Raw genomic sequence first — 24,074 nt, 5'->3', positions numbered from 1 at the left:
ACAGTTATTAAAAAAACAGCACAGTTTTATCAGTTTTAATCATTTTTTCTTTTTGCAGCAAGCTGTAACATATCATCTCTAAATCTGTTATTGCCTGCAATTTTTCTTGTTTCCTTAAATCTTTCTTCTACAAATTAAGTAAATCAGTGTGGAGACTGAGTACCCTTTTTATTTTTCCAGACTTACAATTTATAGAAGAAGTAATGAGGGTATGTGTTTCACTGTTTGTCTCAATTAATCCAATTTGATGGGCTTGTGGTTTTTTGGAATTTGTTGGATTGGTGAAACATGGGATTATTCAGGATGATAAGTGACTGGATGGTAGACTTAAAGATATTTTATTCCCAAGATCAGCATCCAATAAGTAAACAAACTCCCAGTTTATTCTGTATTTTCCCATTTCTTTGTTTAAAGCTTTAATTCTTTTTATATGTTTGGAGAAGCTTTTCCCACTACTTAATGAATGTGTCTCTATTTTCAGAAAATCTCCTCCTTTCACTTTTTTGTTCACCTTACTATCCAATTTTGTTTTTGTAAATGAGTGATTTTCAAACAAGGTTGTTGTGTCTTAACTGTATGGTAGTGAAGTACTTGAAGTTGACCATTTGCCTAAATAAAATTATACAATTTGTCAGAGTTCAGGTGATGTTTTGTTTATATTACAATCAAAATATTTTGCACCAATTCACACAAACATGTACTTGTGTTCTTATAAAACTTAATTTATGCATAATACTTATGACATTGTTACTGGAACAGAAAAATAACGTATTTATTTTCTTGAGGAAGTTGCTAACAGAAGTATTAGATTATTTAAATAGGGGAAACCATTCATTAATAGTATTTCTTTAGCTTACAGTAAATGTTTGTTACAAATACCAACTAATATTAACAATACTTCTAGGACTAAAGTTTAATTTTAATGAATAAGTGATATACAAACGAATGGACCATTTGATCCACGGCTGTGCTCAAGACAAGTAATAATATAATTGAATTTCAAATTCATGCAAAGTGTTTGCATCTACTGGTACTAGTGCTACCTATATTAATGTAGTTAAAAACTCCACCATAATCAATCCAGTGTTATGCATTTGTATTTCTAACTTTTCTACAGAATGTTATTTGCAAATTAAAAACAACAGTAACATATTACTTTCAAAAGCTGTTTCCTTTTCACCACTATCAGTGTTGGTTAGTAGTGTTAGGCCTTTTGAATGACCTGAAGAGGTGATATTAGAATACAACAATTCACCATTAATACATTTATTGAAGATTTTATCAGCATATTCCAAATCTGTAAATGGGAAAGTATACATTTGTTGAAAATATCTGTAACATAAATTAACTTTGTAAGACTTAAACAGTACACTGTATATATACCTGTAAATGTCTTATTACCATAATAATAATAATAATGGCCTTATTTAATAACATTGTCAACTTGTTGCAAATACATCAAAACACAAATACTGTTGTTAGTGGATACAGGAAAAATGTTTTATTTTGTGAAGAACTGTAAAGACAAGTGTTTTATTAATTACACATTTATTGCTACAAAAATGTGGTAAATTAAAAATTTAATTTTTAAGACAATTTTATTTCACTTGATGAGTGGTGTAGGTCTAAAGATGTCATAAATCTACATAATCAGAACTTTCAGTTATAGTTTACACTTAACATAGTTGAAGAATAACACATCTTATAAGTTATTGATTATGTTATATTACCACAAAATATTATTTTTAAAAAAGGCATAAACTTACCTATTTTAACACAATCTGCAGTTTGAGTATCAAAAATTACAGAGTAAATAACAACACTACATAAATTCTCTTCTTTCACATCAGGCCCCCATCTTTTAAAATACAACAAAAAGCGAGGTTTGAACTTGCTGATTTTGCTGGTAAGCAATTTTACTTTATAAATGGTAATGCTTTGTTGCTGTTTTCAGCACACGTATTTTACAAACATTTTTCTAGGATTTCACTGTGTGTGTGTTGTTTGTAAATATGCTTGATATGTATAATTCTTTGAGCTAATAAAATGTTTTAACAAGTTGCATTTATTAAAATATTTTGAAATTTACTATTTTTATCCCAGGTTCTCCCTCATTTTTACAAAAATTTTATTAATGCATATATAATCTAATAGTCTTAGAAGATTTCAGACAATAGTTATTGGTAAGTTTGTTAATATATTAATTGTTTAAAGACCAATAAAACCAAGTTTATTTAAAGTCTATCAATATGAAAATAAAAGGATAGTTGATTTATCAGAACTTGTAGATCTAAAAGTGTGTCCAGGCAAATGTTGTAAATATTATGACACCTTGCCTTTTTTGTTGGGCCACGTTCAATTGGTGGAGATTGTGTAGAGTTGATAATTCTGTTGGAAGTGCACCTGTTTCTGAGCAAAATCAGGACTTGAATATCCTGGGTTAAACACCCTCTCAGAGATTACACTTATTTATTTGAATTTTTTAAAAATATGTTACAGCTGGGGCCCTTACAAGAACTTGAAGGTTACATAAGTGTGTGTATTCAAATCTCAAGGACAAGCTTTATTCAAGATTGGTAGGAATGTGTAATGATTAAGAAAAGTTTTTTTACTGGAGCTTGTATCTCAGCTCGCTTATAAGAGCACCACACTCAGAGTGAATCCATGACCTAGTTTACCCATCTGGCTGCTTTTCTCCATTCTATCACTACTATAATATTTGTTTCTTTATCATCTTATGTTGGATTGGCATAGAACAAGCCATAAATCCTCAAACATGTGGTTGGTAGAGATCCACCTCCTCCCATGAACCAGGAAAAGAATTCACAATACTGCCAGGCTTTGGACTAGAGCTAGCATGCCATGTTTTTGCCTTCTCTTTTCTTACTATTGCCCAGATGTGTTGCTTTTGGCCAGGCCCAGTGTTGATTATGCACTGGCTCTGTACACATGTACTGACTTCAATTATCAGAATGGAAACTGATTTTCCCTGTTGATTCCTAGGCTTGAGGTGAAGATGGCTGGAAACCTCTTTCTACCATGGACTGGATGGAAAATACTCAATGTTGCTTGGCTTTGAACTGGAGTTGATCCACTAAATATAGTCTGATGTCCACTCACAGATTGAACATGCATCTTTCTGCCCAATTTAATAGTGTATCTTTACACTAAGAGAAGAATATGCCTGATACAGTTTTGGTAGTCTTTCACAGATGCAACCCTATACATTAAGGTATTGCACTCCATGGGTTCTTTTTTGAGTACCTTCTGAAGAGTCTTCATCTAGGTAACTTTTGCACCATACCCACCATTTCAGTGTGGGATCCTAGCTATTATTTCACAAGAAGTAAGGTGTCATATCAGAAGTTAACATTTTCCTACATTGAAAATGTATTTCTGATAAATACCTCCTCTTTCACTTCTTACCTGCCCTCCCCTCTTACAGTGCTTCCTTTTGCCTAATCTTGAATTGATGAAAGTACTCTATGGTATAGAGGAAGTCAATTGTGCTAGGAAGTTGTGTTGCATTCCTGTTGTAAAGAATTGTGGCATGCTTATGTGTACGTTATAGCTCAACTATACAATGTGTAAAATGCATGAAGGTAGGTGGGAATATCAAGACTAGAAATGAGTGAAAATTATGCACATAGAGGGCAACACAAGTGTGTGTTATGTGAGTAGAGCAAGAAGTATATTAGAAATACATTTTCAGTAAATTGTTAACTTTCTTTGGTTGTGTTGTGAATTGATGCATTTCTTGAAGTTTAAACATTTACAGTGCAGTGTGATTTGCAGTACTTTTTTGTTTAATGTTCACTTTTGTTGATTTTAATTTTATTTCAACATACAATGTAATTTACTGCATACCAAATCAAAATCTGCAGAACTCCTGTAATTACAATAAATTCTTAAGTGGTGGTGACTGCTGCTTCCTCCTCAGGTCCTGACATTGAGTTAATACTAACCATACTTCATCTGTGATCACTGAAGAGTTATTGACTATGGGGGATGTTTTCACCATTTATCAATATTTTGTGTGTTAATTATTGTCTTCAATACCTTCCTTCTTTGATCTTTCATTTGGAATATCTTTTTCCCTTTTTTTTCGAGCATGATCATAAGGACAGTTTTGATTAACTCTTTCTGTCTTTAGAGTTTGCACAATGCTCTTCAGAGACCAATTTTTCTCCTGCAAATCTCTGTGGATTTCTCAGGTTTGTTCTTCACTTTTTTTTTCACCTATGACTTTCAATTATTCCCATTTCTTTACAGAAGCTTTTCATTTTAAGGATCATTTGATTTTACTTCCTTATCCAGACCTACTTTTACACATTGAGTTATTCTGGATCAGCTATGTTGACACACTCAAATGCTTTGTTCTCCATGGATCCAGGATTTCTTTGTAATGGCTTATGGCCATTCCTTTTCCATTTTTGGATTTCCAGTCCCTCTTACCTGCTTAGGGGTGTGTGGGACTCACTTCAATAACTAGTGTTGTATTTTCTCATCTACACCTTTTCTGTACACATCTTCTTAATAACCTGCCTTCTCTGTAGTCTATTTTGTTAGATTAAGGATGGTTAGCATAAATTGGCCATAGAGTCTTGCATGAAATTCAAAGTAAACCAAACTGTTTTTGGACTCTTATGAGACACCACACTGTTTTCTACTGTTTATATTTCCATTATTACTTTGATCCCTCATCCTTTTTTTATCCCAACCTTAATTTTTTGGTACTCCTAATCTTAGATACTTAGGTTGCTGCTGCAATACCAGTCCTCCTTTTCTTCTTTCCCAACTTGTGAATCCACACCCATCCCTTGACCCTATGAACCCTTCAACTCCCTCTTTTCCCATTTTTCATCCCTTATTTTTACTGTCCCCTTTCTGTTGAATCCCTGTCACATCTTTGACTACCTCATTTTTTTACCCAGTCAGTTCAGGCACTGGTTAGGGGAACAACTATTTTTTGCTTGTAATTCTCTGATCACCATTTGCATCTGGCTGGTTGGTTACTCATATTCTCATAAATGGCATTTCTTCTCACATCTTATCTCTTCTTCCTTTGTTTCCTTTTCCTTTTGATCCCCAGTAGCTTTTGTGTCTCAAGGCTGCAGTATGAGGTATATTCATCAAGAGGATCCTTTGCTCCTCTCCAGGATTTTATTCTCACATTTATGTTTTCCACAGAAAAATTGGGGACTGTTATCTTTTCATTGTCTTTTCATCCCTCACTGACTGTCTAATGGTTCATCAGTTCAAAATAGAGAGCTTTCTTCCTATCTTATTCTTGTACAGAGTCCTGAGAGTATATGCTTATCACATCCACACTCTTAGACTTCATCTCCATTATTTTATGGACAACTAGCTCCTCCTTCCCTGTTTTTGGTCAGGTTTATCTGTATATGTAGCCCTTCTTTTATCTTGTTTGTGTCTTCCTTTCATTCTCTTTCTTTCAAATAGCATTTTCTTTGCTTCTAGTGTACCTGTCATTCTCTCCCACCAGGTTGTTCTCCTGTTTCCCATTTGTTGACTTTCTTTTCCATATTGTTTGTTTCTACCAAACTGGGTTATTGGGCAACCTTTTTACTTATTTGATAAGATTTTGTCATTGTCTTTTTCATCCATGTTTTTTGCCCAAGTGGAAGTTTTGTGAAATCCTACACACTCTTAAACAAGAATCATCTGAACTATAAGTATATTGGTAATTATATTTTTTCTTCCTCAAAACTTTTTTTTGTAGTTATTGCAGATTTACTTTTTATGCATTGGATGCCTCACCCTGACTGCTCAATTCCTTCTATGACTTCAGTGGGAGGGAAATCATTACTTCTAAATTGGCTCTACCTTCTCTCACCCAGATCTATCTGACTTTGATTTGCCTTCTCAACATTACTAAAATTGTCAACAATACATCAGTTTTGTATCCATTCATTTTTGTGCCATTGCAGCAGCACCATCTGCTGATCATGTTACTCTTACCAATCATATTGTATCACTATTATCTCTCTTTGCTACTGTAGTATAGTCTTCACTTTCTCTATGTGACTACAAGATTTTGAGTGTTCTTGATCAAATTTATATTAATTTCAATTTCATATGTTTAATTTCCATTGTTTATACTTGTTCAGTTTAGACATATTTCTGCTTCTGAATTTTACTTTGTTCATATTAATTCAAGGTTTAATATGGAAGTTAATGAAATTCCTTTCAAAAGCAGAATACTAGTCCCCAGATCTCAGGGTCAACACTGCCTTCTGGAGAAGCACAGACAAATTTATTGGGAGTTTGTGTCTTACATTCAGCCAAATATTCTTTTTCTTTCACATCACTAGAGGAACATCCACTACTGTGCAGAAATTGTCTTTCTAAGCCACATTTCACCTGTTATTGCACCTTCACATAATCTGCTGGGTTAGGTATTGCTCTTTTCCCAGGAGATTCAGTATGTATTTCTCACACCCTATAGGTATATCTATGTTTAGTGATCTTATGTGAGTTTGTTTGGATGGATGTAATTTTTGAACTCAATAATTTAGATCATTTATGTCTTTGGTGATGAGTGTTGGGTAAGTTAAATTTTCATACTTATTTTACCATCTTAGATAACTTTAGTGTCAAATTGCATTTAAAGTTTGATTATTCCTTTGTTTTTATTTTTCACTGTTAATGTTATTTGTTTATAAGTTCCTTTTTTTTTTTACTAATAGTCACATCTAATTGGGGATTAGAGTTAAACTTTGTTATTGACAACTAGGTACCTTTTTATTCTCGTGTTCTTTTGAGTCATTTTATGTTAGTGTCTTTTGTCTTACAAATTCTTTGGGTGAACTTGTATTTTTATATATTTAAGGGTCATTGTTTATCTTGATATTCCTTTAGTGATTTTGTTACTTATTGTTTTCTGTTTTAATCAGATTTCATAGTTTTACAGGTTTGCTCTTTTTATCTACTTTGTAGACTTTACAACTCTTTTTAGTTCATTAGTAATGAGTACTTTCTTTTAGTATGTTTGGTTTATGTGCCTTTGGCTACACTTTATTACAGTACAATTCTATGTGGATTTTGTATGTTTTTTCCTCCTCTTTTGCTCCCCCTCCATACAATTTTTAGGTCTTCTTTTCACCTTCTTGGAATCATACTGCATATAGTTGTCTTGCCACGTCTGTGCAAGTTTTCACCTTCTTGGAATCATACTGCATACAGTTGTCTTGCCACGTCTGTGCAAGACTCACAACTCAAAAGAGCTATCAAATGAGTGTGTTGCCCACTCAATTTGAATTTTACTCCTGTTTATCTGTTACTTCATAAAGCACAGGAAATTGGTGTTTCATCACAGCTATATCCTGGCTGTATTTTTATCTAGAGATGCCTCAGTTCACTATGGAGTCCTACCTCTCAATCTTGTGTCACATAATGCTTTTTTCTGTTCACCCAGAAGGGTTCTGTCATTTCTTCAGCTATGTATGTGCTTGTTGAATGGTATGCCCTTTTGCATGCCATCTTTACTTGCTGGATCTTTAAACTCCATATTTCATGAACAACTGGTTTCTGCCTAGTCAGTCACTCAAACCTACCTTCTTCATCAAGAAGATGCACAGGTGAAGTTTCTTATCCAGTTGGAGAAGTCCTATACTACTCCTTTATAGTATCAGTTAGGTGTTGTCCTTTCTCAGTCAAGCTCTACCTTTTCCTTATCTCTCTGCACAAGAGATTCTCTCTCTTTTTGGGTTATGGGCCTCTTTATAAGCTCTCATTCCCTTAGAATGGGTGCACATGCATTCCTTTTGTTGTATATTTCTCACTCAGTGGAACTTCCTCAAGACCTCTCATGATGTACCTTACCAGTTTATGAAAATTTGTGACATCTTCACAATTTTATTTTATTTTTTTTATCTATTTGTAAAAGATTTAGTTTATAGTTAATTGGTACATCTGGAAGCTAAATCAGGTTTTACTTTGATAATTATCTAATTTACTAAGATAATACAGAAAATCCTTTGTGTGTGGTTGATAGTTAGTTGTAAGGTTTTGGGATTATGAGCAAGTTAAGACACTGTGATAGTTATGAAAGCTTCAAAAGCTATGGTAGTTAGCTTATATGATCAGTTAAATCTAGTTGCTAATTGGTTACTTTCTGCATTACAGCCAGTAATAGATAATATTTACAAGTTAGTTTTATTCCATATTTAAACTACCAACTTGTTGCCATCTTCAGGAGAGTTATGAGAAGGACTGTATATAGTGGTAGGAAGTATAATTTTTTCTTAATGTATTATCCATCTGTGTAGGCTCTCATATCCTATTGGCACTTGAATCAACTAGGTATTTCAATTATTTTAAAAGGGTCTTCCAGGTTGCTGGCTACTCTACATAGTTGTTTATGTCAGAAAATACATTAGCACTCTACGTAGGGATGCCATGAATGCCTGTATTAAAGCATTACAAAAGTAATCTGAATTTTATTCTCCATTGGTCATCAGAAGCTAAATATGAAGAGCTACCTGGTGTAGTCATTCTATCTCTGGAGAATATCCTACTTCTCAACTATACAGAGCATCCCAAAGCCAAAAACTGGCAAACAGCCAAAACAGATTTTTTTATTATATTCTTTGATCATCAGTTTTCTTCAACAGACCTAGTGCAAAGTAATCTTCACAATCATTGACTACCTATTGTATTATTATTATCTGCAAATTCTTTTAAAAAATCATAATTATAATGTAAATAATATTATTACTTCTTGAAGTTACCTTTCTAGCATTAATTAGCTGTTCATTTAAAAATTTCAAGTATAAGATGGAAGAGGAATTACCAGCCAGTAATAGAAGAACATAAAATGATTAACATATAGAATATTCAGTGCTTTGTACACTATAAAGTTGATGTCTTTAGGGAGCCAGCCCCTATATTATTATATTATGTATGAACTGAAGTAGTAAAAAAGAAATCAATACATTAAGAGGCCATCAGATGTTAGATATGAAGAGTTAATGAGCATAATTGCTTTTCTCTCCATTGTATATGTTACTTTTCAGCTATCCAGAGCATCACAAAGTCAAAAACTGGTGAAAAGTGAAAACCGAAATTTCATACTTTTGTTCATCATTTCTTCTACAGGTCTAGTGCCTACTAAAGTTCTAGTGCTAATTATAATTTTATAATTATAATTATAGTGTTGTAAAATAGTCATAAAAGTATTATTCTAAAGTTAACTGAAGAAGAGATATAATAATGAAAGCTGAGATTCTATTTAAACACCAAACTTTCAGTGGACAAGGTTTGGTTACCAGTAAAGTAGGAATTTTATTTGCCATTGTAAACTCAAATCATTCTAGTTTGTCATGTGATCATTAGCCAATCAAGTGATTTTTTATATTTTGTTTTCCTTGCTTGGTACATGTCCCATTATTTTAATCTTATTCCTTTTCATTCCATGCTCCTTATAAACATGAATGCCCATTGCAAGTGGGCTGATAATAGACTTGTATAACTATTGTTCTCTGGAATTCTGACTTTTGTTGATGTGTGTATGTCTTTAAAATATTTTAATTATTCACTAGGAAGGTTGTAAAGGATTTTTTTTTAAATTTCTGCTGGGTCTTTGGGTGGTTTGGTATGCATCATTGTGATTGTGAAGTGTTTCAGCTTCCGAAGACTGTTCCTTCGCTGGAGGGAGGTGATACGTTGAGTAATAATACATGAGATGGATGTGGCTATAGCTTTTAATTTTATTTATTACATGGCTGTAAACTGAATAGAAAAATCTGAATAAACAGTGATTCAAAAGGTAAATTCATTGTAAGGAGATTTCAGGAGTCAGTATAGTTACTGCCAACTAAACTCAAGATCCTTGTTTAACTTACAGTTAATGTTTTAACTGGTAACCTCACATGCTATTACAATTATATGTCAGGATGAGTGAAGCAGTTTTTATTTTGTTTTATATCCATTGAGCAGTATCTCACTCAATCATTCTACAATGTTTGATTTTAGTTCTTTCAGAGGAGTTTGTGTTATGATGACTCTAGTGACTACATTTGATATCACATTAATTCACAAGCACTTAAAATCATCTCACTTTTGTTATTTTTGAAAAATCTGAGAAATTCTATGAATTTGTTTTTGTATTCTTTAGTTAGTAATTTTGTTTACTTGAAAGACAGTACAACATTTTAAAAGTGTTAGGTAGTTTGCTTATTTTGTGATTGTTGGTTAAAACTTTAATGATTTGATAAATGATCAACAGTAACATTTATTCAATGATTACTAATGTTGCATCTTACTCTGGAGTTTTTCATCCATTAAACAAAGATGTGAAACTTGTAAGTTCAGTTGTGAGACAATGTGACACTGAAAAATATCACAAATAAACATATAATTAATGATAACAGATAAAAACTTGTCTTATTTATTACTTTTTTATTTTACTCTAGTATTAAGTTGTATGAAGAAATGTTTTAAAAAATACTGAAATTTAACTTTATTTTTATGGCATTTTCTTTTATATTATGTTGACTTGCATCTGTTTTTATAAATACATATTTTAGCAACAATTGCAGCAAGTTAAGGAAGTTATGGATAAGAAAAAGAGTGAAGCACATAATTTGTTAGATATTGCTAAAAAAATCACAGGTATTCAACCAAATGAAGAGCTACCAGAAGATCTAAAAAAGGTTAGGATTACAAAATAAACTAATAAGGCATTTGTAATTAGGTTAATTCTGATCTTATAAATTTAGTCAGTTACAATATTTTGTGTGTGCATGTTTAAATATGTAAGCATATTAATGTGGTAAGTACAAGTGTGTGTGTGTGTGTTGACATATGACTGTAGTTTGTTCAGTTCAGAAGCCTTTCATAACAAAATGAAGTTTGTGATAATCTTCAGTTGCAAGTATAACATAGCATATACACCTTTCTTGTGGGGTAACTTGAAAATATAATTTAAATTATTGATAAGATCATTACTAAATCTTAACTTTATTACTTATTTCAGAACTTCTGGGCTAGTTACAAGTGAGTAGTTTGGTTATATATCAAAGCATAGATCTGTGCTAAATTAGACATTATTCAGTTAAAAATTGTAATTTATTTCATTCACAGTTTTGGTATTTGTTACTAAATGCATAAATAAATCCTTCTTCACTCAGTTTTTTGCACAACTCCCTCAGACTGTGGATGAGATAGACAATGAAATTCACAAAGAACAAGCCAAAGCTGACTGTTTACTGCAGACTGATGAAAGTGTAAGTGTTACTTTAGATCAGGGCGATTTTGGCCATAATTTTTGCTTTAGTATCATTATAAATCAAAATAACAATACCATTATGTTTTGTGTTTTCTGCATTGCAAAATTTAAATAGTGCACTAACTACCTTTAAATTAAACTTAAAGGTGTTCACTATACAGTATCACATTTTACATTTTTATGTATAAGAAAACCACAATTATTTATCCTAAATGGTTGGTTTAAAGTTTATAACAGTATACATCTATTAACACTAAATTATATTGTCTTATTGCCTTTATAGCTGTGTCTTACTAATAATCCTGCCATACAAGTTGTAAGTCACTTGGGGAAAGTTAAGCTCACATAACCTTATTTAATTATGTATTGCACAAGCATATTCCATGAAGAACTAATATTATTATTCTTTACCCTACCTTATTTAACAAAAAAAGTTTCTTTTATATTTTAGTCACTTTTATAATAGTAAAGAAGAGAATACACATGGATTATTTAGTACAAAGAGTAATGTGTAAGTCCAGTTCATTTAACAGTCTTGAAAACATTTTATTTTTCTAGCTGCACATTTAGTATCACCAACATTCACTGATAGGTCTAACTTCGGAGGTAAACTATGTGTGAGAAATATTCATCTTGTCAATGTTTTACATTTATTTCTATTTAAAAAAAACAACACAAATTCAGTATTAATGGAGCTGAACTGACTAATTTTGCACTGATTAATTGACTTACTCAGTAATTAAATTTCTGGGGTCATTCACTTTTTATGTATTGATCAAATTTTTTACTAAAATTTTAAGGTTTTAGTCATCAAATTCACACGCATTATATTATGTTAAATATCCTTCCCACTGAATAGTGATATGGATATTTGGAAATGTTCAGATTAAAATCACTTCTCTGTCCCTCACTAAGTATGTATTTGCCTAATAAAAATTATTTGTAGTTATTAATTTCCCTTGGTTACAAAGCATTTGATACATCTCTAAAAGCTTCAAAATTATTTATTGTAAGCAAACTTAAGAACATGTAAATTCTAAATTGTCTGAAAAATTGTACATAAGTTATGGTATTGGTACAATGGATGATTTTATAGTGAATAAACCTCATTGTTTTTAAATGAATGCACAAGTTTTAGACAACTGTATACTTTAGAGATATCTAGCATCCCATGTACCATTGCACGTGTGTGGTTTTCTACATTAGGCACTGCAGGTGGCCCATTACTCTTGATATGTAGTAATGTTAATCAAATATTTAACTACTTTGATCCAGTATATATAAATAAAAGTAAATGTTGAATATACAAGACTGTTTAATGTGTTATTATTTATATATTTTATGACTTGATATTTAAGGATTGTTTAGTTTCTAAACAGGAATGTTGAAGATGCACTGGTTTAAGGATGTTAGTTGTGACAAATTTCATGACATAACTTTGCATGAATCATATGTTGTGCTTGAAATATTACTTTAACTGAGTATTGTTAGATAATTGCATCATGTAGTTTCTCAGAAATTTAAGAACTAAATGAACAAGATATATGCATTTTTTGATGACGAGAAACCCACTTGAAATACAAATGTATTTATGAACAACTGGTATGTGTATTAACACTTTTATTGATAAGGAGAGAACAACTTTTCGACCCTCCTAGGTCATCTTCAGGTTAAGAAAGAGAGAGTTTGCAAGTGACCGTTGCTGGACACATCTTAGGGACAAGAGTATAAATGGATATAGGGTTGTACTGGGTGTTGCAAGTGGATGTTAGGTTATTAATTAGTACAGGTATAAAGGTGTTCCTTTATATTGGTTTAATTTTGATTTTAGTTGCTGTATAAGTAAGGCTTCTTTGAATTTTCATTTGTTTCCCTACATAGTATCTGGGTGTTTTTTACAAATCAAATAAATACAACATAATCATAGAAAACATGATCTAGGAAGGTTGAAACGTTGTTCTATCATTATCAATAAAAGTGTTAATACCCATACGAGCCATTCTGAGATACAAGGTATTTATATATAAATAGCTTGCAAGTGCAAGTAAGAAGAAGCAGAGAAGTTTTGTGAAGTCAGAAAAAAGTTAGAAAACTTAAAGTTAGCTAGGGTGTAAGTGATTAATCTTAACGTGCAAGATTTTAAAATGATTTTAACAGAGATAAGGAGAATAATTTTTCTTGTCAAAAGGTGTTTGAATTACAACTGTGGTAATCCATGAGGTGACATTAGTGATTTTATAGTAAGAAACAGAATTGAAAAAATAATTCGTCTTATGAGTTGAATTCTAAAGTAGTTCAATCGGCCTTTGTGGACTCTGTGTCAGGTCTATCTGATTGCTCCTTACTGGCTAGTATGACCCTGGTTTCCTTGACTATTTCAGCTTTGAACAGCTTCTCTGTTGTCTTTACTCTGTTTCTACTGTGTCACCAGGAGGTGACACAGTAGTTTTTCTGCAGACTTACAATGCCAGAAACTGAATTTCACTGTCCATGGTGAGCAGAACACAGATAACCTATTGTGAAGCTGTGTGCCTAACTTCAAACAAACAGATCCTTCTGTGTCAACCTTAGTCCCCAGTATTTCATTCTGCCCTTCGTATCTTTTCGTCATCTGACAACATTTCCCTCATTGTGACATTTCTTCTTTTACCCTTACCAGTTGGGCTCAGCGTTTGATTTGAGTGGCTTTTCTCCTTTTACCCTTACCAGTTGGGCTCAGCTTTTGATTTGAGTGGCTTTTCTCCTTTCACCCTTACCAGTTGGGCTTAGCGTTTGATTTGAGTGGCTTATTTATCCTTGTCTCCTTCTTCCTGAAATCTGTTTCAAGTTCAAGTTTCTTTGTATCAGATCAGGTTCCTTAACTTTTTCCTGGAGTCTCACTTCTATTGTCTGTTGGAAGAAGTTCTTAAGTCAGGCATGTGGATTACATTCATACATTCATTTTCCCTTATCTTCCTGTTGCCATCCTTCAAACTTTGAGGTTGTGACTGGGTAAGTTATCTTTTTTTAAATAAATTTTAATATCCTTCAGTGGCATGGCCTTTTTCGCTTTAAGTTCTGTATTTTCAGTTTACTTCCTCTGGGATCTAAACATCCACCCATATGTTTGCTGTATGTGGTGACCTGTGAAGGGGAGAAGTTCCTGGTGGTTGAGGGATTCAACTCCAACATGCCTATTTGGCCTTGCATTTCTGTGGATGGACAGTCTTGGGGTGGTCCTCTAGGGTCATTTAGCTGGTCCTGTTGGGCTAGGGTCAAATGAGTACCAGTATTGGATGTACCCAATGGGTGTTACAGACATTGTATATACCACTGGTGTTTGGTTATAGTGCTCACAAAACCCGAGTGTTGCTGCAGTGTCCTTGTTTGGCATTGTAATTATTCCCTCATAGGGCTCCATGGTGAGTGGGGTTAGCAGGTACTGAATCATTATTCTTTTATCATGGATCCCCCAATTCTACATACAAATAAAATAATAAAAAACAGCTCAAGACCACATCTTGAACAGCAGTCTTCTTCTTTATCTACACCCATACCTCATTTTCTCCTACTGTATTCTTTGTCTGACAAATCTTCAGGGCAAATGTCTCCTTTTTTTATTCAGAGGAATTAGAGGGGCTTACTGGCTCTCCTAAGTCAGTTAAGAAGAGATGTTCAGGGGCCTCTTGGTGAAAACATCCATCTTGAAATACACTAAATTCCTCTTGCATTCAAAGGTTATAGGGGATATTCCCATTGAGGTTACTCCCTATGCTACTTTGAATTCCTCATGAGGAGTTATTGCTGAGAAGGATTTAAAGAACATTCCCTAGTTGGAGATTTTTGCCAGTTTCTCCACCCAGAGAGTTTCTTTTTGCTCATAAAAGTGAATTCATGTGTCACAACTTCACAGTCATAAAGTAATCATATACAGAAAACAATCATTAGTAATGACAGACCAAAAGAATGAACAAGACGTTAATGATTTTGCTTAGTTGAATCTTTAGTGAAATAAAAATAAATCACCTATTTGGATACATTTCAACTATCAGGAGACTGTCAAAATAAATGTTTGCATAAATGCTGAAAATTTGTGGCAACATTACAAACATGTAAAAACTTTTAACTTTTCCACAGTGCTGTATTTAGGGAGGTGCACCAAACCACTATGGTTGAAGTTCTAACTAAGTTTTAACTGAATCACTATCTTTATCCCAGTAATCAAGTGTCAAAACATAAGTTAAAAGTTTTGCAAACTGAACATGTGGAAAAAACAGTCAACTGTACAAGTCTTTAGCAACAAAAGCAAAGTATCCTAAGAAAACCCAAAACAGAAAAGATGACAAATGTATTAGTATTAGTAGACAAGTATTGTGAACTGTGAAAGGACATGGCTTTATAATATCTCTTGAATTTCTTGATTTGAAATACCAAATGTCATCAAAGAAAGAATAAAATGGGAATTTTGTCCTAAAGCTGTACACTGGTATTCAAGAAGTTATGGACCATCTGTATAAGAAAAGTGATGTAGTCATTGCATTTGTGAATTTTAGAGCAGCTTACCAGTATTTTGGTGGTACTGCTTGTTTCGTAAGCTAACACTGGGTTTTAAAAATCAATATTCTTCAAAGTCTTGGGTTTCAATCATCTCACCCTGCTGAAGTCATAGCTCAGGTTCTTAATCATTGTCTAGAAAGTTTCATTATCATAAATAATGTTTAAGTAATTGTGTCAAGCGGTGTTTCCAACTGTGTAAAAGTTGAAAGCAAATTTTGTGCTTTGGTCATACCTTGAATAAACAAGCAAAAAACAACTTTATTTACTAGAACACAAGCTGAAATCCTCCAAAATGAAATGGAATTTATGCAATGTTTAGGAGAATTACAGAGCACAAAAACTAACCATATGTGCAGCACTAATGGAGTTGGATGAACCAGCATTAATGTGAGAATTAGAAATGAGAAATTTATAAAAATTAGTGGACATTTTTCAGCCTTTTTAAATGCTTACTCATGAATCAATTAATTTTTTTTAAGAAACATAACTTGATCATAAAGCAAAACATGAATGTAATAACATTAAGCATTTATTAAATGTTTCAGAATCTCAAAAAATTCCATCTTTAGTAATCTAGAGGTACACAATCAGCACAATGATAACTACACAACAAATATTATATTATGTATAATACATAAAAAATAAATAATTTGAATGTTGAAAAAAGGAAACAAGAATGTGTGATGCAAATAAAAGTAAAATAGATTCAAGTCAGGTGAAGACTGTTATTTAGAAGTGTTTTTATTTTTATACGTATATCTCTTTTATTAGAAGTTCATTATCAAGGTTAGTTGTTAAGAGAATTTTAAAGTTGGGGAGAGAAATTGGATGCTGTTTCTGTATGGTACAGGAAATAGCAGTGCGTGGAGGGTTTGTAACAATGAGGAGTCACAGAATGATCATTTATTAAGAAGGAAAAAGTTTTTAGTCTGAAATTAAGTTCAAAAATAACTTTCTGGTCAATTTGGGATTAGTAAGAGTTGCATAATTTTTCAATTGTTTTGTGATAAAAAAGGTTCTGTCATCCAAGATTTGTTACATAAGCAGGTGTATAAAGATAGTTTGGGTGCAGTGGGTATCATAGGTGGCTTAATTCTATAGTTATGGGTATCTCATGAGGTTTTACTTTGTTACATTCAAAATTAAATGAACTAATCTTATGATCAATATATACCAATGATATTAGCATTAAAATTTATGTTGTAGCTTAAATTTTATATTAGTTTTACTTCCATTATTTCAAAAGAAAATTTAAAAAAAAGAGTTTTTTAAACTTCAGTTTGGTGCAAAAGCTCACAAAACTTAACTTCTGTACTCTAGTTTCAATACTTCTTAGCTGTCACTAACATTCAGTACAAGAATATAATCTAGGTTAATTGCTCTGTTAAGAAAATTTCCTTTAAATCTTCTTATGAAGTTCACTTAAAGAATTCCATAGAGAACTTGTCAAACCACTCTTAGCATTGCTGCTGCTTTTGTCCTTGCTAGCATTTTAGTGTTATTTCTCTCCTATGAATATGTTAGTTAGATAGAGAGTTAAATTGTATTTTGGTTTTAGTTTTATATCTTTAGGTAATTATGTGCTGTTTGTGTTTTAAAATGCATAGTAGAAATGTTTAATAATATTTTTCATACACAAGCCAAATTGCTTCAGTTCATCAGGCTTAGTGTAATAGGCAAATGGCTTACCATTCTGATGGAGGCTAAAGTGTCTCTGGTGTGATACCTTGATGTTCCCAAGTTTACTGATTGATGTGTTTTGCAATAAATAATAACGGTAAAGCAGAAGAAAGGAAAATAAAACATTAAAAATAAACTATATGTGAAAAAGGAACAACTTGTATTCAAGAATATAACCAAAAGAAGGTTTGTAAGATTACCATATAAATAAATTAAAGGATGTATGTATTTTGTTTTCCATTTTTAATTTTATACATTTCATTGCACAATATAATGAGGATAATACTAAATTTATTCAGTTTGAGTTCAAATAACTACAGTACAAAAATAAACCTTTAATTAAAATAATTTCATTCCTTGTGTACAAGATACTTAAAAATTTGAACAAAATCTTACCAATTGTAGTTAAGCCATTTTCAGAAAGCTCAGAGTTATATTTAATACTGAACTGTTTATTATTTTCCATAGGATAAGTAGGCAAGTGGGTTGAACCCTGTAACCATAAGGTTATAAAATATTAGTTAAAAGTGACTAAACTATTTTCTCTACAAAATAAGTGGGATAGCCATTTTGAAAAAGAATACTTTCTATAAAAGAATGTTTCTTCTGAAAGGTTGGATAGGAAGAAGCAGAAAATGAAATTGAAAGAAATGATGATAAGATTGTCAAACAGGGTGAAAGGGACAGAAAATAAGGAAGGTATCATCAACATACCTTCTGTAGAGAACTGGTTTGAAGCTTAAAAGACTGTTATTAATCCAGTTCTGTTTGTGATGCAAGAAGAAAATGTTAGCAGGCATAAAACCCAGAAGGGGATCCCATAGCAACACCATCTATCTAGTTGTATAGAATATTTTTAAAGAGGGTCTATAGTTGAGAGTTTAAGCATAGATAAAAAAATTAGATTTAGAAATTTCGTTAACAAGAATCATTTTAGCAAAGAGATTAGAAAATACATCATAAATTATTTTGTCTCGGGGAATCTTAGGAAAAAAAGGAATATGAAAGATAGCCATCAAGTGATTTGGGGGATGGTTGACTGATTTCTTAGGAAAGTTGGAAGGAGTGAGGTGTTATAAATTAATTTGGAGTGAAAGGTTTTAAGATGGGAATTTAGGTCATGTCAAATCCTTTCTTGAATATCTTGCTTCATAACATTCTCTGTACACTCCACTTGTAAAATTGAGATAAGTTTATTTCTCTTCTGGACATCCTGGTCAATTGCAACACTAATAAATTTACAATTTCTTTTTATTATAAAAACATATTTACTAAAAATGGCCTACAACCATATCTCTTCCTCTTCATCCCTTTACAAGGAAATTTCTTTTTTACTAAGCTTTTTTTTTTGAAGTGACTACCCTAAGCACCTCTTGAAGAAAATAACTTACTCATTTTTATCTAATACATTTATCAAGCCATCTGATATACTCATTGCACCCAAACTTCCTTGTACACCTGCTTACCATAGTTTGGAAGACAGATCTCCCTTACCAAGAAACGGTTGAAAAATTCATCTAACTCTTACTATCCCCAAACTAACGTGAAAGTTATTTTTAAACCTAGTTTCAGACAAAACTATTCTTTCCAATACAAACATTATTCACTGACTACCCATTGCTCACATCTTGTTTACTTGTACATGCATGAAGGCTGTAGGGTACCACGTTGGTGAAACCAAACATCGCCATAAGGTATGAGCATTTGAACAGTAGGCATATCTGTTAAAATTGAGAAAAAATTACAAACCTTTTAATTCTGCTATCTTCAAGCACAAAACAGAAATGGGGCATCTGATTTCTCTTTCCAACTTTAAAATTTTCTCAACAGCCAAGCATCATACTGAACCTCTAATAAAATAGATTTTGTACATAAAAACTCAATTTTCATATCTAAATAATGCACAGTCTTCATTTGATTTTAATCTATTTTATCTATTTCATTTGTATTACATAATTTTTATTTTCTCTTGTTATTCGTTTTACGTTGTAATTGTTTACTTCTTGTGTATCACAATTAATATTTCTGTTGTAATTACAATTGTGTTTGTTTTGTAGCTCTAGATTACCAAATGGAATTCTGAAGATTTTGAAACATTTAATAAATGCTCCATTTGTGATTTATTTTGTAATTAGAATTCAGGAATGAACTGTGTCACTGTGTAAGTTCTTTGTACTACATTGCATCGTTTAAAAATTATTCTAGAACCAGTTAAATGTGGCTCAGGGTTAAAAAGCACAAACTTAACAAGTAGTGCTTGTGGATCGTGGAAAATACATATATATCAACTGCCACAGTGGAAGATATGCCATGTTTTGATAAATATGATAAAGGATGACGTTACTTGACTGTTGCCGCCAAATACTCAGTTATTCAGTGGAAATGAGAAAAGTCAGTTCATTGGGGAAGGGATAGTTTGATGCAGTTTCTGTGTCCAGGAAGCTCAGAAAAAACCAACAAAGAAAAAGACCACTGCTGGCATGTGTCTACCAGAACAAAAATAGATCCACAGTGTAGAAACCTTCTGAAATGATTGCTGAACAGCAAATTAATAGGTTCATGTTTGTTTGTTTTTCAATCTCAACATCTACAAGGCAACCCATTGAGATTCTGTGCAGATAATGCCTACCCACAACTTTGTAGACTTGCAGTTAAGTTTATTTCAATTCCAGCAAATTGCATCCCTGCAGTAAGGTTCTGTGGTAGTGCAGGTTATATTTTGAAAGCCACAAAATGTTAATGTTAACCTTTCTTATCTGCATTATTTAACATTTCTCACTGTTCAGTTTTTGTGAGAACAAGTTATTAAAATTATTAAAAACTGATGTTAAATTGCTATTTTGTTGAGTGAAGATTGAAACAGTATGTCATGCAAGTTATATTTCTTCCTTCTAGTATATCATTTGTGTTAGGTTTCTGTAATTTTAAATAACCTATAAATATTGTTTTAGGTATGTGTTACGCTTATAACACTAAACACAACACTTAAGGCCTCAGTATTGTCATGAACATACTTTTCAATACATAAAACACTATTGTTGCAAAAAGGTTACTGTTGGCTAAATAAATATTTTATTGTTTCTAAATTTTAAACAGTGCAGTTGTCTTTTGTGTGCGACACATTTTCATATACATAGTTTGGGATTTAAAAGTATTTAATTCTAAACTGTTGTGCCTGAAGTCTGAAGACAGGGTTTCCTGTGGCTTTTGATATTTTTTGCTACTTGATCAAATTTTTGAAACAAGTTATAAAATCAATTTATATGCTAATTTTAAACATATTTAAATAATTTTAATCATAAACTTTTAGAATTGATATTTTATCTTTTCTGACATTTATTTAATGTAATTCTTATTAATATAGGTATAGAGGTGTTCCTTTGTATTGGTTTATTTTGGGCTTGAGTTGTTGTATAAGTAAGACTTTAATTTTGCATTTGTTTATGTTTGTTTCTTTTATTTTAGTAAACTAAATAAAGATTAATAAATATAATCAAACATCTAAGCACGCCCTCTACATTCTTACACTCAGTTACACAATCCCCTTCAAACTTGTGGCCAGCTATCAGTCAGTTACCTCTTTCTTTCTTTGTGAACCTGACAATGACCGAAGAAGGTCAGAACGTTGTTTGCTCCTCTACATAAAAATTTTCTCAACCCAAACCAGCTGTTTTTAAAAATGTATATTTTTTTTATCATGTTTACTATATAAGGTTAGTTAAGACACTGTTTGGTTACATGGTGAGTAGGTAGATGAGTGCAAAATATACTGATAATTAAAATCTTTATTATAAATATTTTATATTTATGTTATTCAAACAATGTATAATCATGATTTTTTTTAAAATAAAAAACTGTTAAACCTAATGATGAATGGTGATAGTAAAAGTTAAGTTTATTTACGTATTTTATAAAGAAACATAATGGTGACCATGCAGTTGTAATGTTTGCTACGTAGTGTGTTTTCTGTAGAAATAAAATAATATCTGAATACATCAAGATGGTGACACGTGTGATTTTTTAAATTTTTGCCTGTTGGGAGGTTTGTGTACTGATAGATTAGTCAAATAGCAAATATCCATGAATTGTCTAGAATGTGTATTATAAATGTTCTTCCTAGAAATGTTTAAATGTGTTATTACAATAAATCATTTTTGAAATACGTTTTAATTCCATTTTATTAGCAGCTGATTTTTTTAATATTTCATTATGCGCTAAAACTGTTTAAGCAAAGTTTACATAAAGAAAGTAGAACTTTTATGAACTTGCAGGTAGTTCAAGAATACAAGCAGAAAAAACAAGAAATCAAAAAAATTGAGAAGGAATTTTGTAACAAAATGCAACATCTTGAACAGCTTAAGAAAAAGATTGAGGAAATAAAACAGCTTTGGCTTCCTTGTCTAGAAGAACTAATAAGTCGTATTAACATGAAATTCAGTGAGTACTTTGCTACCCTGGGCTGTGCTGGAGAGGTAACTCTAAGTACAAGTGAGAACCCTGTAAGTTCCTTGAAGTTTTTCTGTTTTGAATTGTTGAAATTAAATTTTGAGTGATGGTATTCCATTTTTTACTTATATGACTAGCATTTTCCTTTATAGTGTTGTAATATTAACTGAGAAAAATAATAGGTTTATATATACCATTATAGTTATATGTAAAAAATACTACATTAGTAGAACTATGACAGAAAGACACAGTATGTTCAGTATCTTTTAGATTATATGATTTTTGTCTTACAATAACAGAAGAACTATTCTTTCAAATGCCTAATTCTCAATTGTATAAAATGTTAACATGAAAACCAAGCTCAACTCGTTCAGAAGGTAATTTTCAAACATTTCATACACAATATATAAGGGATTTATTGATGGCAAAAATTAACATGCTTAGAATCATGTTTTGAAGTTGACTTTTCTTGTTACAGATGATCTTAAGTATTACAACATGTGAAGTGGAATAGATCTGTTTAATTATTGAGTTAATAACATGGCTACCATATGCATTACCAAAAGAGAGAAAAAAGTTTTAAAAAAGCAGAGTAATAAGGATAAAATATCATCTCTTTGAAAGAAGGAACACATAAGTACCTGATAAAACTTCTTTATAATGAAAATTGTAATTAGCAGCAGTTCAGGTGCATAGATCATTAAAAGGACAGTTTCAGGAAAAGGGAAACTATTAACAAAATTGAACAAGTATTATCTGTAATATGTATCACCTTTATAGAAAAAATGTTGTGACTGTTTTTAGGTACGGCATAGTGCCTCATGGAATGGCTCTGATTTTTTCAAGTATAGACTTTTAGCTTATAGCTCCATTATCTTTTGACCAATTTGAGATCTAGTTACAGTTTTGGACTCAGAATGTCAAACTGTTTCCATTAATGGTTTTTAACAATCCCAATGTTTTCTAGATCAGTTAAATCTAGCCTAAAATATTTTCAATTTGAGGGTAGGTTGGTAGAGATCCTGATGAGTAATAAAATCAAACTTAATATATGTGCACCTCATACTTGGTGTTGTTGGTGCACAGAAAATATATCTAATGAAAATAAAAAATTTAAATTAACTTCATTCTTATCCTCAGCATTCTCTTTAATGGTTGTGTTTCTTTAACATTAAATGTAACTACTTTTGTGGAAATTGTGTTGCTTTTTCACAGTGTTAACTTTATTTGGTTTCTTTTAATTTGTTTTAATTTCAATTTCAAATTACATCACTACTAAATAATTAGCTCATTCACTACTGGTTCACCATATATGGTATAGTCTGACAATTGAGTATGAGTGTGCCATATACAGTGTATGTCTTGCAAAAATTTCTTGTGTTTATAGCAGCATAGTTAATGAGTTAAAAGTTTTTTTTTAATCTGGAAAATTGCTTCAATGACCATTAACCCTTTCACAGTGGGTACTCCTTTATATAGTTTTCTGTACAAGTCGTGTTACATTCGAAATTTAATTGTACACTTTTATTGTAATTATACATGAGTGAAGTTGGCATAAGAATGTGCATTATTATAACTTTTGTTATCAAGGTTTTAAGTCCTTTATTTCAAAAGAAACCTTTAAAAACAATACTTAAAACTTTAAGTGTTTTGTCATGCAACCAGTGAGTTCTGAAAATCTCAAATTTGACATTCTGTCTTCAATAATACAAGAGCAGTGTATAAAGGTATTTTTAGACTCAAAAATATTTACATAACCTACTGGCTCATAAATTCTCTGAATGAATCCAGTTGAAATAAGTGATAATTTTTTCAGTCAGTGACAACAGATTTCTTTGATCTTTATAGCTTACATCTAGATGTTACATACATTATGTGTATAGTCATTAGAAAGAGCTCATTTTGCACTATAATCTACTAAGATTATTTTGATATTGTCCAAAAGTTGTGTTCATGGAATAACTGGCTGTTTGCTGGTTGATGAACTATAACACTTACAGTTGTTTTTTACCTAAATATGTTGTAATTAGAGATACAGTTTAAATTATATTTAGCTTTTACTATTGTATTTTAGTCACTTTTGTATTATTTATGTTTAAAATGCATAACTGAAAGGTTAAAACATTTTATAAATACATATCAGACTGTGCATCATTTCTGA

The 24,074-nt window shown here is 31.6% G+C and overlaps 1 protein-coding gene across 2 annotated transcripts in view; it reads left to right on the top strand.

The window, feature by feature from the left end:
• The window catches only part of LOC143240748 (structural maintenance of chromosomes protein 5-like), a 91,967-nt gene that overhangs the window by 53,417 nt on the left and 14,476 nt on the right, over nt 1–24,074 (top strand). Inside the window, exons 10-12 of one of the 2 annotated variants that reach the window (XM_076483709.1) lie at nt 10,551–10,676; nt 11,154–11,249; nt 21,739–21,966. In XM_076483709.1, coding sequence (XP_076339824.1) covers nt 10,551–10,676; nt 11,154–11,249; nt 21,739–21,966 — 450 coding nt within the window. The remainder of the gene's footprint in view (nt 1–10,550; nt 10,677–11,153; nt 11,250–21,738; nt 21,967–24,074) is intronic. The other variant, XM_076483710.1, reaches the window with a different exon arrangement.

This window comes from Tachypleus tridentatus, chromosome 13 (genome assembly GCF_004210375.1).
Source record: "Tachypleus tridentatus isolate NWPU-2018 chromosome 13, ASM421037v1, whole genome shotgun sequence".
In the NCBI taxonomy this organism is placed as follows: domain Eukaryota; kingdom Metazoa; phylum Arthropoda; class Merostomata; order Xiphosura; family Limulidae; genus Tachypleus; species Tachypleus tridentatus.
The sequence above is the reverse complement of the archived record's forward strand: the minus strand, read 5'-3'. Positions and strand labels throughout refer to the sequence as shown.